The 22084-nt window shown below is 40.5% G+C and overlaps 5 protein-coding genes across 11 annotated transcripts; 3 read left to right on the forward strand and 2 right to left on the reverse strand.

Annotated features, from left to right (window-relative positions):
• The first annotated feature begins 10 nt into the window (after positions 1-10).
• LOC112459249 lies at positions 11-3526 on the forward strand. 2 transcript variants are annotated; one of them, XM_025023280.1, is made up of 4 exons: positions 11-429; positions 915-1070; positions 1684-1830; positions 2560-3526. In XM_025023280.1, exons 1-4 carry the CDS (start codon positions 360-362, stop codon positions 2775-2777), a joined length of 591 nt encoding a protein of 196 aa, XP_024879048.1. In that variant the 5' UTR covers positions 11-359; the 3' UTR covers positions 2778-3526. The 2 variants fall into 2 exon arrangements, with proteins under 2 accessions (XP_024879048.1, XP_024879047.1); XM_025023279.1 differs by lacking the exon at positions 1684-1830 and having other exon boundaries at positions 17-429.
• Positions 3527-3677: 151 nt separating this feature from the next.
• On the reverse strand, positions 3678-13358 carry LOC112459243 (coronin-2B-like). 4 transcript variants are annotated; one of them, XM_025023270.1, is made up of 10 exons: positions 12668-12757; positions 9904-10200; positions 7832-8029; positions 7487-7603; positions 6992-7306; positions 6610-6834; positions 6336-6545; positions 6129-6246; positions 5706-5932; positions 3678-5624 (listed from the first exon to the last, which is right to left on the reverse strand). In XM_025023270.1, exons 2-10 carry the CDS (start codon positions 9919-9921, stop codon positions 5430-5432), a joined length of 1623 nt encoding a protein of 540 aa, XP_024879038.1. In that variant the 5' UTR covers positions 9922-10200; positions 12668-12757; the 3' UTR covers positions 3678-5429. The 4 variants fall into 4 exon arrangements, with proteins under 4 accessions (XP_024879038.1, XP_024879039.1, XP_024879037.1 ...); XM_025023271.1 differs by lacking the exon at positions 12668-12757 and adding an exon at positions 11036-11166; XM_025023269.1 differs by lacking the exon at positions 9904-10200 and having other exon boundaries at positions 3678-5621; positions 12668-13358.
• Positions 13359-14016: 658 nt separating this feature from the next.
• LOC112459247 (B-cell receptor-associated protein 31) lies at positions 14017-16166 on the forward strand. 3 transcript variants are annotated; one of them, XM_025023274.1, is made up of 3 exons: positions 14017-14228; positions 14902-15209; positions 15352-15782. In XM_025023274.1, exons 2-3 carry the CDS (start codon positions 14936-14938, stop codon positions 15780-15782), a joined length of 705 nt encoding a protein of 234 aa, XP_024879042.1. In that variant the 5' UTR covers positions 14017-14228; positions 14902-14935. The 3 variants fall into 3 exon arrangements, with proteins under 3 accessions (XP_024879042.1, XP_024879043.1, XP_024879045.1); XM_025023275.1 differs by lacking the exon at positions 14017-14228 and adding an exon at positions 14368-14757; XM_025023277.1 differs by lacking the exon at positions 14017-14228 and having other exon boundaries at positions 14936-15209; positions 15352-16166.
• A 575-nt stretch (positions 16167-16741) lies between these two features.
• LOC112459248 lies at positions 16742-18192 on the reverse strand. The gene is made up of 3 exons (XM_025023278.1): positions 18041-18192; positions 17471-17950; positions 16742-17116 (listed from the first exon to the last, which is right to left on the reverse strand). The coding sequence occupies exons 2-3, from the start codon at positions 17895-17897 to the stop codon at positions 16938-16940; spliced, it is 606 nt and encodes a 201-aa protein (XP_024879046.1). The 5' UTR covers positions 17898-17950; positions 18041-18192; the 3' UTR covers positions 16742-16937.
• Positions 18193-18332: 140 nt separating this feature from the next.
• LOC112459245 (60S ribosomal export protein NMD3) lies at positions 18333-21940 on the forward strand. The gene is made up of 12 exons (XM_025023272.1): positions 18333-18512; positions 18678-18733; positions 18854-18988; positions 19065-19215; positions 19475-19609; positions 19693-19801; positions 19898-20048; positions 20119-20261; positions 20344-20495; positions 20664-20779; positions 20886-21068; positions 21149-21940. Exons 2-12 carry the CDS (start codon positions 18687-18689, stop codon positions 21318-21320), a joined length of 1494 nt encoding a protein of 497 aa, XP_024879040.1. The 5' UTR covers positions 18333-18512; positions 18678-18686; the 3' UTR covers positions 21321-21940.
• Positions 21941-22084: the final 144 nt, after the last annotated feature.

Here is a 22084-nt window from a genome sequence, read left to right on the forward strand (position 1 = left end):
GACGGGCGGAGCAGGTCGGGCAACTCTCGAAACGCGATTCCTCGGCGAGCGCACGTTTGAAACGCACGACTTCACGGAGTTTTGCCTCGCGGCCAGGTTCAGGGTGCGCGTACGCGACTTCGCGGCACCTTCACGTTGTTGTCCACGGCGAGTTTCACGTCGGTGGAGAATCTCGAAAGGCTCGAGTCCAAGTTCGCGGGAAACCGAAGTCGAAGACGTCGAAACGGGAAACGGTGTGCGCGATTATTACGTCACATCCAGCTTTCGTGCTCGACGAGGGATCGTCGTCGTCGGGTCGACGAACGGAATTACGGAGGGTGATCCGGAGACCGCGCGAGACCGCCGCAATCCCGCGGAACATGGCTGTCGCGAGTCGCTGCGTCGCGGCGTGCGCGTTTCTGGCGGTGCTCTCGATGCTGGTGGAGACAGGTGAGGTTAACGCGCGACGACGACGCGCCTTGGGCGGGGCTGTCTCGTTTTAGGCGCGGCTACGAGGAACGCGGCCTCCCGACGTCTGCCGCGCCGCGGCTCGCGCTTCTCTTCCTCGGAGAGAAAGAGACCTCGAGTCCTGCGCTTCGAACAATCTGTAATTCACTTTCAGATTTCAGGACGGAAATCCAGCAATTTCTCTGTGACGCGCGATGCGTCACGGAACACTTGAAGAATCAAAATACACAACACCTGTAGAATAAGTGAAATTGTTTTTGCGAAGCTTCGTGCTTGGCAAAGTTGGAGGATTAACGATATCCTCGCTCTGTTCAAAGTTTGCGTTGTATCGTCAAATGAGTATAGCGTCTGTATTGTTTTCCGTAATTGTTGTTTTCCACTTGACGCACGACTGAGCAACAAGATCGCGCAGGACGATCTCGTCTACCTCTTCTCGGTGGTTTAACAGAGCGATATTTCTTATCCAGGATACGGCATACGGTGCTACCAGTGTAACAGCACCAGCACCGAGTACCCATTTCAGTGCAACGAATTCCTGACGAGCGACGTGGATCTTCAGCCTACGTCGTGCGACGATGTTTACGGAGCGCAGTATTGTGTCAAGCACATAGGCCGTTTCGAGGGTAAACAACAACGAAGACAATTCCGTACAGCCTTTGCTTGGGAGACTAACACAGTGGCGGCGCGGGGGAAGGCTGATTAACTCTTCTAACAATCATACTCCTAATAATCCTACACGTAGATCAATCGAGCATGCCGGCGACCCTGCATTTAAACAATCGAATTCTTTCCAGATCTTTTCAACATACTGGAACATATTTTTATACATTCGAGACGTTGGAACGCATTCACTAACACACTGAATTATTATAAGTAATTTTTTAATCACATGTATGATTATTTCAATGATTGTTCTATGTATTTTACAAAAATTATTCTATTTTACAAAAATAATTATCACGGAATGATAATCATTGTAATGATAATACAAGATGCAATGATTTTACAAGAATGGAATAAATTGCGTTCCAATGATCCTTTATGTTGCGAAAAATTCATCTACTAACAAAAATTCTGTTTTTATATCGTTGCAGTAGGTCATCATTTTCACGGACGTACATCTATAAGTGTTATCTCATAATTATTGTTTTACGGTCTATCATTGGGAAACTTGCGTAACATCAATATCGTCATAAAGTTTCGATTAGAAATTTAATTGTTGCTTTCTCAATTAAGCTACGGCCTTGGATTGCTATCAGTGCACGTCGGCGGATGAATGGAAATGCATGGATAGCGAATTGGTTGAAAATTTCTTGGTGCCGAGAAATTGTAGTCACGTGTACGGGGCGCGTTATTGCATCAAATCAATCGGCCGTTACGGAGGTTTTTATATCAAAAATTGTGTTTTTATCGTCGAGTGTGTGCATGAGTGTTCCCTTCCGAGTCATTTTTACGTGGAAACGATCGCTTGTCGAAAACGGAGAAGGATTAATCGTGTAATTATTTTAATAGAATTTAAGAAATTCTGGGATTGAAGTGTACAGAGCTTTATGAAATTCATATCGGAGATACGAACTCAACACTTTCAACTTATTGATTCTTCTCAATACTCGGTGTTTATATCAGTCGTAAACTCTTAAATTTATTGTGAAACGTTTATTAGGAGAAACGAAAGATGGAATATACTTTTTTGATGTTCTGAAAAGTGATCGTTTTGACATTAATTGGTTTCCTTTCACTCATATGTTCTATTTTCGGCCTTTGAAACAATTTAGAAAAAAAAATCGTTTTGTTGAAAAAAATCAATATTTTAAAAATGTATGTTAATTATTTTTCACAAAATATTTATAAAAAATATGTACCTCTTCGTCATCCTGCATGTTACATGGGTACCACGCTTTTTCCAATTCTCGATTAGATATGTGTTTGCACATTTAAAGTCCGCTCACTCGTTCGTTCTCAAAATTAACTTTCAAATACAAATCAACATGTTCGAATAAACAAGCTTCTAGATAGAGCAATCGTTTCTCTGATATTACATATTTCAATAAGTTTTTCTAGTAGTATCGCTTAGAATATATTCTACAATTAACGCTATACTTCTGGAAACAGGTGGCATTGGTACAAAGCGATTTTGCTCGTCCGTGCACATGGGAAACTATTGCGACTACGTGAAACAGCCGGGTGACAAGCTGACCTATCGCACTTGTGTGTTCACGTGTTCCGAAGACGGATGTAACTCAGCATTATCCTTCGTGCCGAACGCGATGTATACATGGATTATGCCAGCGAGTTTAGTGGTAGTCTGGAAAAAGCTGTTTCACAGGTAGAAGCTTCTCTGAGAGCTTGACGATTAGATAAGAGCCTGACAAATTTATTGTCGATGAATCTCTTGCGCTTTTTTATAAATATTTTTAAACCGCGTATATCAAATCAAATTCTAATCAATTTCTGACTACTGCCAATAATATTTTATCATCACGGGGTGTAGCATTTATAAATGTGAGACTTTTTTTATCAATATGAGAACGTAACGATTAATCTCATCCAAACTTTTTTGCAACTTTATCCCATAATGGGATTGTTTTATCTCTATCAGTTGAAATATTAAAATTATTTTTTATCTTGATATTCATTCGTTTTTTAAAATTGTTTGAAATGATATTCTTATAGAAAGGTAGAAATATTTTAACAATATTTTTACATGTAATCGTATCAAAGCAGATTTCAAAGAGCATTACTGTTTTAAGGCTCTCTTTTTCTATATACTTTTTAACATATTTTTATTACCTTAATTAGGATGTAATGTGTCTCATTATTTTTAGGACAATAGTATTTTTGTATATTTTATTATATATTTAATATTTTTGTATATTTCATATATTTAATGATATATAGACTAACAAAACAATAAGAACTGAAGTGAAATATGTCCGTCCACTCGACTCAGAGATAGAAAATTCTAAAACAGCAATTGTATAATTAAGATACACTTATATAATTTATCAAAGAGAGATATATATACTGCACTTTTTTTTATCTTTGCTATGTACTGACATAATACATAGGATTAAATTGATTACTGTGCGTTTTATTATGAGATTCCCGCTTGCCATGTATCATACTTCCTTGTTCATAAATCTCTCAGGCATACGCAATAAATTGGCCCGTAATGTGTTATATGATGACACTCTTTGGTATTTTTCTATTTAGCACAAGAAATTATTGGATTGGGTCTCAATAATATATTTAATTGACATGTATAAATATTACATATAAATCACGATACAGGCATATTGCGTCACGATACTACATCAGGAGTAAATTTATAATTCGTAGCGAAATTTATAAATTTCGTTACATTACGTCTATCACGAAAACGAATCATCTTACAAATGTCATAGAAATTGCTTCCAATATGAATATCGAAAATATAGCTACAAACTATCTTGCAATATTTTACTGCCTATAAAATGCCTAATACAGCATATGTAACTTCATGCTCTCGAAGAAGTTGGTACATCTAAAAGAGGGTCTCAATGAAATATCTCATTTACGGGTAATTAAAGCTAATAACGATTACAAAGTAAAGAACTAGTGAAGAAAGACTAGGGAATGCTACGTCACATGTTGCTGTATCAGTGTTTTATCCTTATTACATTTTGTGGACAATGAAATTTCATACTCACAGGCGATATGTGAGATGTAGCATCCAGGTACTATATTTATACCACGGTATACAATTGCACAGTTGTATGAAAAATACGCATATAAACGTATATGTATATACTATATAAATCATTATACGACTTGATTATTGTTATCAAAGCAGAAATATAATTCTGTATGATTCTCAGAAACTACGAGAGCTACGAGGCTAATGCTAAAAATAAGTGTCCTAATACATTTGCTATCGTATTCCCTTTAAGTTAGCTCAGGTGAATTAAATCGACATTGAATCGCGTTAAACGTTTCTTAAAAATATAAGGTCCATTTACTGTCACATCATCGATTGTACATTGTTCAACGATCTCGTTAGTCGCACGTACATTACACTGTGCATTTATCGTATAAAAAGAAATTTTATGCTAATTTTCTTTTGACTAATCACGACATTTATTAGGTATTATCACTGCATTCATAGATTTAGAGATCTTATTGCCATCAACATCACGGAGTGGCAGTGGATGGCAGTGAAAAATATATGCGATAGCAAAATGCTCAATATATGAATACGCTAGTCCACTCGTACATATACGACATATCGACTTTTAGAGCATATAATAAATCGGCAACAAAATTCATTTTACGCGTTGCAGAGATAAATTTGTAATACAAATAGAAACAATAATCTACATGATAATATGCAAAGAAATACTGTCTTTCAAAAGATCTGTATCTTTAATAATGGAGCAATATATTAAATAATATATCAGTTAATTGTCAAGTAACTAATAAGCGAGTTGCGAACATTAATAGAAAAAAATAAACAATTAACAGACTAGTACTAACATAATATCGTTTCAAAAAAGTAAAATACATTATTCAACTTATAACACATCATGAATTACCTTTACGCTGCCATTTGTCTAAAGGTATTGTGCTTCTCTTAACTTCTTAATATTCGACTTACACATCTAAATGTGTGCGTGAACAGGTACAATTTTCATGTAACAAATGCAGCCTACTTTTTCTGTTCCCTCGTGATCAACGCGACAATTTTGTCCTACATAAAAATTGTAGATATCCCAAAAAAAGTTCGTAAAAATTTTTCTGTGCGAATATTTCTTTGTGTATGAATATATGACGAAGCTAGACTCCTAAGCGTGTTAGTACAAAGTTCTTGTAAGCTTAGGCTCTTTATCATTATTAGCGGTGCGTAAATACTCTAATCAAACTTTAAGTATTGATTGAATCACGTATAGCAGAGTAAAGCTGCAAGAGTCTTATTCAAAAGCGATGTTGAAGCGAGCTTGTAAATTTTATTGACGCTGCAATTTTCGTATTTGGTCCTCTAATTCTTTAACGCGCAGCTGACTATTAGCGAGCTGCCGTCGCACCAGTCTCAATTCGTCGGTTTGACGAGCAAATGCCAAACGAAGTTCCGCTTCATTGTTTGGAACGTCCACAGTCTCCATAACTTTATTGTCATTAAGCGAAGACGATATAATATTCTTCTAATAAAAAAAAAAAAATATATGAAATATAAAGTATATAAAAAAAATCAACGATATAATATACGTATATTACGCTCGTACCTGTATAGCAACATTTCCAAATTTCTGCTGAAGTTGCTGAAATTTTGTGCTTTGATTGCTGGATGTCTTTTGACTCTTTTCCGACATATCGTGCAATTCCACCGGTCTGTAATCCGGTATCGTTTCCGTAGACAAGAACGCAAATTTCTTCTTGTTATTTAGATCGGTGGTCGCAGGCAGTTGCGGTGGCTTGTATACTCGTGGCTTATGCGTAGAGATGCTCCCACCTAATAATAAATAGTATGATATCCATTAATATGACTCGATAGAAACTACTATCGTATTAATGGTAAATATAAGAACAAATAAAGCAAAGAATAACTCGCTTGAATAAAATCTAAATAATGTTTGGGACAGATCGCGCGATACCAATATTCGCGATGTACAATTAGAGTGTAAAATTATAATACAAAAATGTAGGACCTGTTTTGAGAGAGATCAAGATTGGCGGGCTGTTCATGCCGCTGATCCAGTCTCTAGCCGACAACGCGGGACACGTTCCAATTGTATCGGGGTACAAATCTTCTTGGAATTGATCACTCTGAAACGTGTAATATAGTTTTCTTTAATATACAATTCGAGAGGAAATTTTGTGAAGAAGATAAAATATTTAAGTACACGTAAACTTGCCTTTCGTGGCACTATCATCGAGATTGGCTCGCACATTCCACGAGTCGCGTGTAACTTGTAAAATCTGAATACTTCACACAAAGAGGTACTAATGCCCCTCTTCGGCATCACTCCCAATCCTCTCTGAGGATTTCCAGATATAAATTGACTGAGATAATGCAGCCAGGGTGCTTCGTTAACCACTTCGTAATACCGAATGTTACCGTCGCCCTGCAGAAAGCAATGACACAGCGAGTTTTAAACAGTTCATATTACGCACGTCATACATTCTTACCTTCCCGGCTAAGAACACCATATTGGTATCGTTATCGTAAAATGGAAAAACCACTCCGCTGGACGAATCTATCGTCTCGCACGTCAAAGGGACATTTAGGTCATGCTGACTCCATATCGCGTATTGTCGGTCCGAATGTCTGCTAAATCCAGTAGTCAAAAGACGTCCGGAACTGCCAAGGAATACCACCTTGCTCGCTTTCGTGCCGGCGTGACATACCCCTTCCTGTTAAAATTAAAGTTCAGATTTGTTAAAATTTAACAGAAATATATAATTTTTAGAGACACAAATATTTTCTAGATTCGTGGTTATTAAAAATGACACTCGGGATTTATAAAGTTAAATAAATATATTTACAATCGTAAATTTGAACGATCCTTACCGAAACTACGATACTGGACCTCGGCTCGAAAACGCGCAATTTCTTATCCTTGCAAGTGGTCGCCAATAAGCTGCCGTCGCGGTTTAGGGACATGCTGTAAATCACATCGGGATGCCTGTCGATGACGCTCACCGCCTCGCATCTATTCACGTCCCACACAATGACGAGATGATCAAAGCCGGCGCTGAAGAGCACATTCTCCGCTACCGGATGCCATTCGATATAAGCGACGCGTCGTTTGTGCCCTTGCAACTCCACTAGCCACTCGGTCAGGTTCCTCGACAATCCGCCATCGGGTATGTGCCACAGTTTTATCTAGATACAAAGATCCAAATCTTCGTGATCCCGTTTACCTCTCGATTAAATATGGTAATTGGCATAAATTTGGAATCTCTCATTTTATACTCGGTGTTTACAGAAATCTACAGGCTTTGAAGATGTATAAGACGTGGAGATGCTCTCCATCCGATATTAAATGCAAAATGTGTTCCTTACAGTGCAATCATCGGAACAGGACGCGATGATGTTGTCGTTGAACGGATTCCACTTGATGTCCAAAACGGGACCGGTGTGTCCAGTTACTCGGCTGGCGTTGAAGTCGAGGCGACCGGTCTGTAATAATTGGGAAAATAATATTAATAATAATATACATAAATAACTAATACAATATGTTACATGAAAGTCTATAATTAATCGTATTTAGAATACTATGTGACACGATTGAAACGTTCGCGAGAAAGGATTGAATTTATTTCTCGGATTGCCCGAGCGTCACGTTAGCTAATATTATTCTTTGCACAGGAAGGGAATCAATAAATCGATAAGACGCAGATAACTCACACGATCCAACGATAACACGAGGAACGCTCCGCCACCCGCAACCTCCGTCACGACGGCCAGGAACTTCGGATTCACGGCGCAGAATTGCGAATCGTGGGCGTTCTTCGTGATCTTGATGTTGTCGTAGCATTTCTCCCTCTTGGCTGGCACGCCGTAAACGTGCCGAAACTTGCTGCTCCGAACGCCGCGGAACCACGACTGTAAATATCATTAACAACAATTTTATCACTCAACCCCGTCTCTTTTCAATTCTGCTTCGATATATACGTTCCGGTTGCAGGATATCTCATCGGAATATTATTGCAATCTCAAGAGGTCATGTCGGGGGAAAAAAAAAAAGGAAAAGGAGGACATCGCACTGACATAATGTATACGCATTTGCGACGATTTCGAGGGAGAAAAAAAAAAAGGAAAATTAAATTAAAGAAAAATATACCATTCATGTGTATACGATATCTTCGGGGAGGACTCTCTCTTACTCAGAAACCGTGAAAAAGAAAGTTGCCGGCGTCACGAACGGAAATACAGACATTTCGCTATCGGCTGACAATAATTGCGGAGTTTTCAGCCGGGCGCTTCTGAGGATAGAGCGACCGGAGGAATCGACGCGGAACGAATGCACGATGCGCGATGAGGTATAAAACATAACGATGGAGTGCGCTTTTGCACAAAACGTGTAGTTACGTCTACAACATTTTCCCATATGCGCTTATGCTCCTCGCGCGGAATCACGATAATTAAATCGCGCCGGCGAGCAAAACATTACACACGATGGTACAATGATTGCGGTATCCGTCGTTCCGTTATTTTGCATTTGCGAAGCGCGCGCCTTCGAAACTAAAAGCGGAACACTCGAAAAAGGGTTCTTTTCTCTTTTACACGAAGATTTTTTAATTTTGTTAACTACGTTTTTCTTTCTTCTCGAAGCTGCCACGTTGCAGACGCGCACGCAATGAGTCACACGCGGTTGTGGCTAATTGACGGCGCGAATGTGAAATCTCTCTCTCGAATTCGTGTGAATCGACGTATTCTTTACTGGCGCGCGCAGTGTAGCGCGGTGAGATGGATCGAATTATGCGACTTTTTCCCATAAAAAACGAAGATAATCGAGCGGATTGCGAGAACTGCGTAAGAATCGCGGCGAAAGGATCGGAACTCCGAAATTCTCTGCGCGGGCGGTCTCCCGAATCTATTCAAGCCCGTCTTTCATCTGCGAACTCTCTTTGACGCCAATCTGGAATTGAAGATTAAAATTCACTTCAAGTTAAATAAAGGATCCGCATTTAGCTCCCCGAGAAAGAGAAAATTGATATTTGCTTTATAACTCGAAAACTACCGATTTATAACTTTAATTTATAACTGCGACTTATAACTTTGTGTTCAATTGTTAATTAAATATTACATAACGTTAATTAAAGTCGATTTTTTTTTGTTACTTGTTAATTTGAAAAACTACCGTTGTAGAGAAAAGATTAAATCAAAACTGATCAAAGCAAACGTGATAAAAGACGGCTCGGTAGATCGGGGACACCCTGTGTGTAAAATGTGTGCAAGCTATCGTAATCAAAATCAATAACCGGTACATTATGTAATAACGTTGTGGCTTACCTACTCGTTGCTACGGAAGCAATATTAATAGAGATACAATATTTTACATCAATTCTATGCACGAACTGTTTACGAAGGAAAGAACGTACATGAAATTTTGACATGTAAATTTCAAACGAAAGAGGTATCGACTTTAACGAGATTCCGAACGCCTTTTACAGACTTTAAAAACTTTAAAAACGCTTTGAAAACTAAACAATTCGCTTTACGTGCACAAGCGTAAACTTGAAGTTTGGGACTCGTTCTTTTAACTGGATGCAGGTCAAACCGGAAACTCTCCCCCTCGCTCAGGGTCTACAAGAAGGTCCACTTTAAACATGTAATAAAGTAATAATCCAAAGCGATCTCTCAATACAAAATTACAAGCTCTACACGTTCCAGCTCGCCAGAAACGGTGCGCGTTTCCTTTCCGATTTTGATTTCCGCGTACGGAGCTCTACGGAGAGGAGGAGATTGGTACTCACCTGTCTAGTGTTGGTCATGTCTGACGTTAATCGGGATCTGGTGTCCGGGACAGCCGGTGCTCGACGAGTACACGTGCGCGGTGAGACGATCGTCGCCAGTGCACAACGGAGACGCGGTAATCGACAAGCCAGGACCCATGCATGTGCAGGTGGTTGGAGAAACGAAGAGAGAGAGAAAGAGAGAGACAGGAGGAGAAGAAGAGAGGGAAGAGAAACGAGAAAAAGAGAGAAAGAAACACTGACGTGGGATAATATTGCAACCACAACTACACGAGCCGCTCTCTCACGCCGCGCTTACTAGAAGAAACAAAGGAAAATGAGACACGCGTCTAATTAGCAACTCATAAAATCACACAAGAGTAAGCTCGCGCGGCGCGTCAAAGCGCGGCCGTCGCAGTTTCCGCGTAGCGCGTAACTTAAAGTAAACTCGGGGCGAGGGAATGGTGGGGATCAATTCACGTAATTAGACTCGGGCCGAGTTTATCGCGACGATCGCGTCGTTACAGACAGCGATGATCCTATTAACGAGATCTTCTCTTTTCTGAGTGTAACAACCGCTTTCCCCTCTCAATTCTGGAAGGCTCCGAATGATCGTAATAGTTTTCTATCGGCGTGAAAGATTCAACGAGGAAACCCTCGATCGCGAAAACCACCGATTAACCGTCAACTTAAAGTCTCCGAGTCATGAAATGATTAAAATATCCAGTTATTGACATTTCGCTCGCAACAACGCGATCGTAGTTTGATAACTTATCTCGGTGACGCGGGCCATGAAGACAGAAGTTTCTTTGATGGCTTATGTCACGCGCGCTAGGTAATCTAGGCCGTGAGTTTTACATCATACAGCTTCGAGTTGAAACGTTACTAAAACGTCGCCTCTTTTCGACCGGTATCGCCGGATTTTGCTATTAGCGTGTCGTCGAGCTTCTGCTCGGCCCTCGGAAAGTCTTCGTCCTCTTTCAACTCGATTATGAGACTCAACGTCCGTCGCATCAATCATCTTTACGGGGGGGAGATTACGAAACCGAGCGGTCGAAGAAGATCGGGAGTTTGAGTTACATACGGATACGTGACACATTCCGGCCCTTTCGGCGGACGCAGGACTGTCTGGCGTTTAAATTGTGATACGTACACACGGATTCGCCATGCGAGCGACGTTTCTTCACCTTCCTTTTGGTCGAACAACGAGACGATTACGAGATCGACCGACACGCGCTCGTGTCGCACAGAAAAGAAGAACTGTCAAGAGCTATACGGTGCAAGAGCCGAGCGCTATCGAACGAACGCTCGGCCACGCCGACCGTTCCGCTGCTACTGCACAAAGGCGAGTGACTATCTAGTGCCGGTAGTGGCTCAGTGCTCGCAGAACTCGATGCCCGTTGCTTGTTGTAGTGTCACGCAGTGCCTCGCGCATGGTTCGGCGTCTGTGGCAACGTGATTCCGGCCAGTGTCAATATTGAAGTATGTTTGGGAATTTGATACTTTTGCGAATGCTCCATTTAGCAACACAAATCGTCAAGTGGATTCCGAGCGTCTCATTTCTGCCTTCTACTTCATTTGCGCAGCTATGGATTGGTGACTCACCAGGGAAGGTGTAGAAGAGGAATGGAAATACGATAATTTCTTGAATGTATTGACAAGGGCTGCGCTGCGAATTTAATATACATCAATTATTTAAAGCGCTCGGAACATAATTTGGGATTCATTAAAATAAGTTTGTCCGTTTAGGTAAAAAAGATACATCATAGGCTGCGTTCAGCTGATACTCCGCTAGCCTAGCAATCGTGAGCAGTCGTTCGTTTCCTCTCCTTTTAATCCATTGGGTCAAAGGAGAGGAAACGAGCGAAAACGAGCGACTGCTCACGATTGCTAGGCTAGCGGAGTATCGGCTGAACGCAGCCATAGTTTCAGTGAAAAAGTATCGATGAATAAATCATCGTATACGAGTATTACGAACCTGAACGTTTATCCATCGCTCTTATAGGTGCATCTTCGCGCATCTAAACGTAAAAGTGACGCGATAAAAAAATAACGAATGCTCGCCACTGATCTTTCGGCACTTCTTACCGTGTGGGAACGCGTCCTGCATGCCCTGAAGAAATCGAAAACCAGCTGTGTCACATGCACACACGACAAATAATAACAACAATGCTACGAAACAGATCGAACGCCTAAAATATAAGATTCTATCGCCACATCGATTCAAAATCATTCCTCTGTGCACCACGAAATTCATACGGCAGCCAGATCGAACCGAGGGATTGTCGTTTCTACTATCCGACTATCGCAAAGCCATACGAAGAGTTTATACGGCAAATTACGGGGAGTCGCATGCACAGATCTATGATAAAAACGTCTTCCTTACAAAAATTGCACGGGCGACTTCAACCAATTCCCAATCAACTCATCAAGTAACACCTGCATCGAAATGCCAACAACAGGGAATTAACAATCCTATCCAGATCTGTTCTTTCTAGCTGAGTTTCTTGCCATTTCTTGCGTTCAACTTTCATCTTTTTTTCTCCATTTAGAAAAACGGTGCAAAAAGTTCGAGTTTCTAAAAAGAAACAAACCTTATGTTATTTTATTATCACGCGGATAGAATTGTTTGTATTTTTGTTATCCGACGGATGGAAAGATCAGCGACAATGAAGTAGTCGGCAATTTTGTCGGAGACAATTCAGATCAATTGGGAATTGCCCGAAGTCACTCCGGACGGTTGTTTCGTCTAACGCTTCGCGTTTAAACTCGACTTAAAACTCACTTTGCCGCTGGGCTTGTAACAGGCCCGCGCGTCTACCATGTTGTTCATGATCGCGTGCTGATCCTCGTCGAAGCTCAGTCTCTCCTCCCTCGTGCGTATCATCTCCCGGCTGGCGACGTTGTGTCCCATAGACCCAGCTGCGCGCGGGAATCTATCCTCGAGACGGCTGGTATTTTCTCTGCTACTCCGAACACTCGACTCGCGCGTCGTCGGTACGGGAGCTACGAGCGGACCATCGCCTTGCCGGCGTCGCCTCCTTCCCCCGCTCTCTCGCTCGGTCTCTCCTTCTCCTCTTTTTTTTCTCCCCCCGTCAACGGCACGTCTATTAATCGCACCGTGGCACGTCTGTTGATCAGACACGTGTGCGAGCACTTTCACGCACCGTCGGAAGCCCGTCGGTCGGACCTACTCGTGCGTGTGAACACGGTATCGATCTGACTGGATCTGACGTTCCGCATGTAAACACTGGAGCCATGACAGGAGTAAAAGTAAACGTGACGAAGAGCGGTGTTTCTCTAGAGACTCTTCGCTCTGGGAAAATGGCGGGTCCGTCCCGCGTCCGATCGCCCTAGAGTCCCTCGAGTTTTTGGACCCGATTCGGACACCGTTCGCCATTTTTAAATTGACCGTGGCGCGCTTTTCAAAAAAATGTTTAAATCAACATTTAGTATCCCTGCCAAGGAATCTCCAATCTACAGCTCTTCTCTGATTCTTTTGAAACTAAAATAAGATAAAAGTAAGTTGAATCGAGATTAAAGTTGATCTACATTGATAAAATAATGAATGATGAAATAATGAACAGAAGAATAGAAAAAGATAAAAAATAATGTTAAACCGAGATTAAAGTTAATCTGCATTGGTAGAAATATGTATCATTAGGCTAGGGTCAACGTGACGCTACAAATGCTTTGAAGCATTCCTCTTCTCTTTTCTTTCAATGAAGAAAGAAAGAGAAAAAGAACGCTTCAAAGCATTTGTAGCGTCACGTTGACCCTAGCCTTAATTATTAATTTCTCATTGTTCGATATAAAAAAAAGATTAAGAGTATATCGAATTGTAGCAATTCTATCGGGTGAATTAATCGCCGATTAATCAATCAGTGATTGGTCCAAGTCGCCCTAGGGAATAACTCTCTACTCGCGCAGCGACCAATCGGCTTCTGCTTCTTCGGGGCGATTAATACGTAGGGGCAGATGATTGGTCGTCGCTCGTCACGTGCAACGCGAATTGCGGTGCGAGAGCTGCATCAATCCACGCGACTGCCATATATGACTGCCATTGTACAAAACGTGACAGGGAGAAAGAGAGAGAAAGAGGAAGAAAAAGAGAAACGAGAGAGAAAGAGAGAACCATGTATTTTGCCAATTGCCAGGAGCTAGGGTGACGTCACGCGGTGTACGGTTTATTTATAAAATCACCGACGACGTTGCTCCGTTGCTCGCGCTCGGATTCGTACTTTGAGCCCACTCGTGCATCTCGGGACGTCGCAGAAGAGTCGCCGCGGGCCGACGACGTGTCCCATTCCTCTCGCCGTCGTCACTCGTCCTCACACGGGAAGCACGTAAGAATCCTGGCGAATACTTTATTAGCAGCGACTGACGATTGAGACTGTGATATTTGGTCGCCGCGCCGGTCGCCCGGGCGAACGAGACCAGCGTAGAAATCGTTGCGGAACATTTGTTCAAAATATATCTTCGCACCTGTGTTATTTCGAGAAGAAGAAGACTGCCGGAGAGCGGATTCGTCGCGGTTTTGTTGCGATTCGTTTCCTCCGCAACGGCAACGTGGCTCTATTCGCCTCGCGTAGCGAATCGTCCACCACGCGCGCGAAACGTGACAGTCGAAGCTTCGAGGAGTTCGAGGACCGACCGACGGGAAATTTCCACGTAATCCTCGTATCGTGTGTATTCACTGAGTGACGTTGCGCCTCGACCGATCCGATTCAAAGTCGCGTGTCATCCTTGTCAATTCCTGTCGCACGCGCTCTCCTCGGGAAGGATAATTGCGTCGCAGCGAATTAAGTTGTTTTTCACTGATGTAATTAGCATATCCTGCCGCGCAGGTATTTCGCGGACGCTAGGAAGATAGAGGTAGGGAGGAGAGCTGTGGTCTGCACTTTGTAAAAAAGAAGGGAGATTCAGCTGATAACATGGAATTTTGACGAGCACTTGATTTCCAAGGTCTCGAGATGTAACAATCATACCTGTGTTTCATCATTTTTTTTTTCTTTTTAGGTACCTGTACACAGGCGTAGAATAAGAGTCAAACATGAGTCTACAGTGGACGCTCATCGCCGGTTTCCTCTACATCGAGGTCTTTCTCGTCCTCCTCCTGGTATTGCCAGTGGCCTCGCCTACGAGATGGCAAAAGCTCTTCAAATCTCGCTTCTTGCAAAGTATAAATAATCAGGCTTCCATTTACTTTGTGGTTTTGCTGGGCGTCCTGGTTCTCTTTTTGCTGGACGCCATACGGGAGATGCGAAAGTACTCTGGAAGCATGGATCACGCTGATCATCATCATCAGTTGAACCTTGAAATGCAAGGTAGGTTATATAATAATAAATTTTTGTGGTTTTTTTTCCATATCAATTTTACTCGACAAATACGGCACGGATTATTGCTGTTCTAACATTTTTTTAATGATTGTTACTATATAACGAATCTATATTTATGTACGTCTTCCAGAAAACATGAGATTGTTCCGCGCCCAGAGGAATTTCTACATATCCGGCTTTGCGCTGTTTCTGAGCTTGGTGATACGCCGCCTCGTCATCCTGATATCCACCCAAGCTTCCCTGCTCGCGCAAAATGAGGCGGCCATGCGACAGGCTCAGTCCGCGACAACCACAGCCAGGAGCCTGTTATCCCAGAGAACGACCGGGGAAAGTGCGCAGAACGACTCCAACGAGGCGCACGATAAAGCTGTCTCGGAACTGAAAAATCAAATCAAGGAGTTACAAGCCAAGAACCAGGAGCTCGAGAGCAATTTGACTAAAGAGAAGAAGGATAAAGAGGCGATAAAATCGCAGGCAGAGTCAGTCACAAAGGAGTACGATCGTTTGAATGAGGAACACGCGAAACTCGTGCAATCGAGCGGTGATAAGAAAACCGATTAAACAATTGTGATTTTTTCGTTTTCCTTTTTTCTTTTTTTTCCTTAAATCATCATTTGCTCACGAGTCCTAAAATTTGATTACGTTATATTAAATTATAGAATTCGTATCGTATAATCGTATAATTTAAACAGGAGTTACATTTAACGAAGATAACATATTTATATACTTTTGTTAGGAAATTGTAATACAAATATTATTACTATTGTGTGGTGGTGTAACGTGCCTCGTAATACACTGTACATCCCCTTTCCAATTTTGTGCGCTTTCTGTTGTGTACAAAGCCTGTACCCGTATTTCTTAATTCGTGATATATATCGTTATTTTTATGAACAGTTAACGATGTAATTCTAAGAATTCCATAAATTGAAGTTTTCGTTATAGTTATTTTGTATTTCATTTTTTTTTGTGTTTTTTTGGAGAAGTGGTACAAATTTTGATGGCAGGTTGCCGTCAACCGTTATAATTTTATACTGCACTGAGAATAATTAATTACTGCACATTCGGCAAGTATTAATAATGTATAAATAGGATATATATTTTACATACGTTTTAGACAATATATCTTTAATGTACTTCCAATCTTGCATTTGCAACGTTTCCTCGTTTTGTATTTACTAATAATCTTATATAAAATTATATATATATATATTATAGAATATATATATACACACTCTATAACGTGTGCTGTGCTGTTGTAGGCCTTCATTTGGGTCGTGCACCCTGGGTTATGCTGTATATATTTTGATCTATGAATAGAACTGTGTGGGAACCTCAAAATAAGTTGTTCGGGTCTTCACCGATGCAACACTTTCCTGCATAATTATTATAAAAAGCGTTTTAAAATAAAGTGTGTCGCATACAGCGTCATAAAAAAACTCTATTGCTAATTAGATTCGGATAAACGTACTCTGTGTTTGACAATTCATCTCGTGCGTGTAACAATAACATTTTATTATAAATATCAATATATATTCTTCATTTATTTTTTTACATTTTTCTCCTCGCGTACTCTCCACTTTACACTACTCTCCATCAGCAACAATTCCGCTGAGATAAGCTTTTTAGGCATTACACTTTGAGATGCACAATTTATTATTTATCGACTAAACGTCCTTCGAAGATGTCGTGATCTACGAGACGCACAAGTAAATATTATTACGAGCGCGTGTCGATCATGCGTGTGTAGTGCACGTTCCAGACACAATTGGAAAACTCTTCCACCAAGTTCGAACATTTCAGAGTCTCCTTGGGATGGTCCTGGAAACACTTCAGGACTTTATTACTGTTCTCCAAACACGGTTGCACTGCACTCTGGATATTGGCAATTTTCTGTCCTGTAACGATACACACATATTTATATTAAATTAGAAAACTGCTGCATTGTAGAAAGTTTTGTTTAGTTTTAAGTTTAAATCACTGTTATAATTTTTTGATTTGATTTTTAGAGCAATCTATAAATTATCCAGGGACTAATTTAATCTGTTTACCATCAAATATTTCATTACATTTGATGTCAATGGTTGCGTTTAGCAGGAAACGCAGCTTGGTTCCTCGCTGGATCTAAGTATAGATCAAGAAGTGTATGGATCATGTTAAAGAATCACTAAAAGCTTGCTCAGCTGCCTTTTCTGCTGAACGCAGCCAGAGAAACTAGTCAGCAGACTCTGTTAAACTGTATCTAAACTCACCAGAATTAGTGACGGAAGTCTCGCTAACTGCCTTGTTGTACTCGTCCTCCAAGACACGATTGACCTTCTGGTAACCGTCCTCTAGATTCCGCAGACGCCTCTGCCAGTGTTGATCCTGACGCTTCAGCTCCTCCTCCATCTGCTGTTGCATTTGAAGGGCAGATATCGTTAACTCCGGATAATAATACACCGGCTGACCAGGCGTTGCCTCGCCGGCCTGGGGCTGAGGCGCGACGGGCGTCGCGCTGGGAGGTGCTGCTGGGTGCTGGATCGGCGCGCTGGGTCTCGTGTCCGACGCCGACTCGCGGGCGGCCCTCGCTCTCTCCCCCTGGGCGAGACGCTGCACGATCGCGTTCGAGACCTTGATCACCCCGACTTCCTCCTCGTTCGAGATGGTCAGCTTGCGGGCGCTCTGGCCGGAGCCCATCCTCGGGATCCTAACTCAGCCGGGCCCACGGGGAACCTCGTGATCTCGCTCGTCTGCAAACAAACGACTCGTCCGACTCGTCCTCCTCTCCCGGCAGCAGCGGCGCGCACGTCGCTACCCCCCCGGTTACCCTCGTCGTTTACCTGGCGAGGGCTTGTCCGTCGTCTCGTTGACAGCCGTTCTCGGCCTCATCAAAGTGAAGTTACATAAATACTTCGGACCATGCCTTGCCTTCCACCACTCTCTCCACGACGGCAGTGCCGCTTACGTTTCTTCTTCGCTCCCGAGCCGATTGGAGTGAACGTAGCCGATATCGGCCCGAGCGTTCGCTTTTCGATGCGATTGATGCGAAGTTAGCCTCATGCCGAGACCTCGTGGAACCTGACCAATCGGCAAAGACATCTCCTTGCCTCTTGTCGCAATTGGACAAGATTATGCCCGGAACATGGACCTCTCTTTCGAGCCCCCCTTCGTTTCGTGACGCAGTTAGTTCATGCGCATTGTGATTTTCAGGTTAGGTTTTAATTCACGAGGTTAACGGTGGTGTCTGGTCTGGAGTTTCTCCGTTTAATCTTTGCTTTTTTTTCGGTGATACAGAATCATAAATAATTCCAGGTAGAGAAATTGTTCATTTTGTTTAACAATCTTTTTTTTTATCCAGAATACAATATGGTGCGAAGATACTTTTCGCCTCCAAGGTTGATTGGAGTAATGATTAAAGAGACAGACGTCCACGAAAAGAGTATGTTTTATAAAATTCTTGTTCTTTTTTGCTTCCAGACGCGTAAAATGGAGTACATTCAAGTCTCCGACGAAGTGCAAAAGAAGGGAATGATGTATGTATAACCTGTTGATATTCCATATAAAGTTTATAAAGAATTCATTTGTATTTATTATTTTTTAAGATAAAATTTAATCTTTGCAAGCGTGTAAATGCGATTTTTCCTCACCCGTAGCCCTTGCTGTGAATGCGGAGTCATCATCGAGCCAAATCCTGCCAATATGTGTGTAGGCTGCCTGCGTACTCACGTCGACATTACTGAAGGCATCCCCAAGCAAGTGACCCTACAGTTCTGCAAAGGTTGCGAAAGGTACGACGCCTTTTTAAAGATGTTCCAAGGCGTTATATACCAATTCACTCAAGTTAACACTGCATTTGTGTAACAGGTATCTCCAGCCGCCTTCCGAGTGGATTCACGCCGCACTGGAATCCAAGGAACTCTTGACACTGTGCTTGAAAAAGTTAAAGGGACTGAACCGTGTGAAATTGGTAGACGCCGGTTTTATATGGACAGAGCCACATTCCAAAAGATTGAAAGTAAGTTGCGCGTGATGTTTAAATTGTAAATAAATTCAAGAATTTTAATTGACATTCGGTTGCTAGTTAAAATGTGCAATTAAATTTTAAACAAATATAATCATAGTATATTAGATAGAATTTTTCAATACATGTACTTGATTCTCTTAATGCATACAATGTCCAGTCTATCTAGTCGTTGTTCATACTAATTAATTCGATTTTTAGGGTTAAAATCAAATTTCATTTTTATTTTACCATATTTAATATTATTTCTTAGGTAAAGCTAACTGTTCATGCAGAAGTAATTGGCGGGACACTTCTCGAGCAAGTATTCGTCGTCGAATACGTCGTGAATCATCAAATGTGCGAAGATTGTCATCGTGTAGAAGCTAAGGATTACTGGACTGCATGTGTAAGTTTTTTAAAAGAAAAAAGAAATTCAAACGCGAATGATCATATTTGGCTTTCTTATATATATCGCGTTGTCTCTTACAGGTGCAAATCCGGCAGAAAGCAACGAACAAGAAAACTTTTTATTACTTAGAACAATTGATATTAAAACATAAGGCACATGAGAATACACTGAGCATAAAGCCCGTTCATGGTAAATATTGCGTCTCACGGAATGCTTTCTCGTTGCCAATAATATATATTGTAACGTATCAAATGGATGACAGATAAAATGTTCTAATGTTTACAGAGGGTCTGGACTTCTTCTTTGCAACCGAAGCCGCAGCTAGAAAAATGACTGATTTTATAGTAACTGTCATGCCATGCTATGTTCAACATTCGAAGAAATTAATTTCACACGACTGTCATAGTAATTTATACAATCACAAGTTTACATACTGGTAAATATACGCAGCACATTTTCGAGGCATATTTCGATCTTATTTAATGCGTTTATTGCATCATTTACAGCCTCGAAATCATTCCGCTTTCCAAGGACAGTGTAGTTTGCCTACCGCGGAAGTTGGCTCATCAATTGGGTGGCATTAATCCTATTTGTTTGGTATACCGAATCACGAATTCTGTGCATTTTATAGATTTTTCATCGGGGCAAAGTAAGTTATGATATTAGTGATAATTTTAACGATAATCAATCGACTGTTAATTAATGCTACAATAGTGATATGTTGTATTTAGTTGCTGAACTTGAATCGAACGTCTATTGGAGATACAACTTCAATAGTATGTGCGATCCAAAACAATTAATAGAGTATATCGTGATGGACATCGAACCAATTAACTATAAAAATAGAAAAACTTTCCCAGGACAAGGAGCTATTTCTAGTAAAGTAAGTTTTCCTTCTGTATAAAATATTTCAACAATATGATTGTCTACATTACTTAAGCTTATGTAACATAATATTGTTGAAAGAAGGAGGAATATTTATTTTCTTGAGAAGCTCAACATGTGATTCATTCAAAATAAAAAAGCTAATTTTTGATAATTAATTTTTTAGCATATAATAGCAGACGCATGGCTAGTGAAAGCATCTGAGTTAGGGATAAACGATACTCCAATTCATACACGTACACATTTAGGCCACATACTTAAACCAGGTGATTCAGTACTCGGGTAAGTTTATGTTGTAATTTACACTAAATTTATAGCATGTAATACGTACAGAGAAGAAATATTTTACAGAAGCATATGTAATTTGTTTTGTATTCGTTTATTGCAGCTATGCTCTGAAAGACACTAACGTTAACGATGCCAATTTCGACAAACTAAGTGAAGATTCGATACCCGATATCATTCTGGTAAAGAAGTTTTACAGTCACAACAAGGCTGCCCGTCGCAAGGCACGAGTATGGAAGTTGAAACATATTTCTGATGAAGTGGCCGATATGAATACGCAAAATAAGTATGTTGAAAAACGATTTACTAAAACCTACAAGTTTTGTGCGCTGAAAATTGTTTCATAATATCAATTGCGTTTTACAGCGAATATAATGAATTCCTTGACGAGCTGGAAGAAGATCCAGAAATGAGGCAGAACATCAATATATTTAGAGACATTCGGAAGCAGATACCTGTTGATACTAATGAAATAGACCCGAGCATTCCCCAGATTACACTCGAAGAAATGATGGATGATCTTATAATCGAAGATTGATAGGTTTAAAGTTCATGAATAAAAGAGTACGTAATTTTAAAAAACAATTTTCTTGCAAGATGTATCGCTTATTTGCTGACAAACAATGACATAACTAAAAAAATCGCCATTTTGAGTTATTCGTACAGGGAAAAAGGTTACATGTTCTATTGTTACATGTACTATTTACAGTTAAATCGACAATGATTAATCTTCACGAACTCAGCCGAGGAAATAGTGTCGCTTATTGTGCTATTATCATTTAATGAATTATGTAGGTTGCAATACTTATATAGGTCTTATCTTAATCTTATCTCAGTTGTCATTTCGTTGTTGTAATGAAAAGTTGCATCGTAAAAGTTGCAAAAAAGAATGGCCTGCCAATAGTTATAACAATTCAAAATTTTAAATCTTGAAAAATCACAATTTTTGAGTTATGTCACTGTTGTAGCAAATAAGCGAGTGACTGTGAGAAATGCACTCACGATCTTTTGAAAGTGTCTGCATTGTGGCATGTGTATAAATGAATTGCTACGAAATCGCAATAGTATATTTTTATGTATATTATTATCTAACATAAGATAATCGTTCAATTTATTGTATTGATGATATATTTTATGTATCAATAATTATCAATAAAATTATTCAAAAATAAAATTAATGAAATTGATAATTTTCGATAACATTTAAATGAAATTAACTGTTCATCTATTAATCATTAACATCATTATTTAATAATATATTTTGTCAGATGCTCATATTATTAGTATTAATTAAATTAGTGG

This window comes from Temnothorax curvispinosus, unplaced genomic scaffold (genome assembly GCF_003070985.1).
Source record: "Temnothorax curvispinosus isolate PA1 unplaced genomic scaffold, ASM307098v1 QBEX01009666.1, whole genome shotgun sequence".
NCBI classification, from domain to species: Eukaryota; Metazoa; Arthropoda; class Insecta; order Hymenoptera; family Formicidae; genus Temnothorax; species Temnothorax curvispinosus.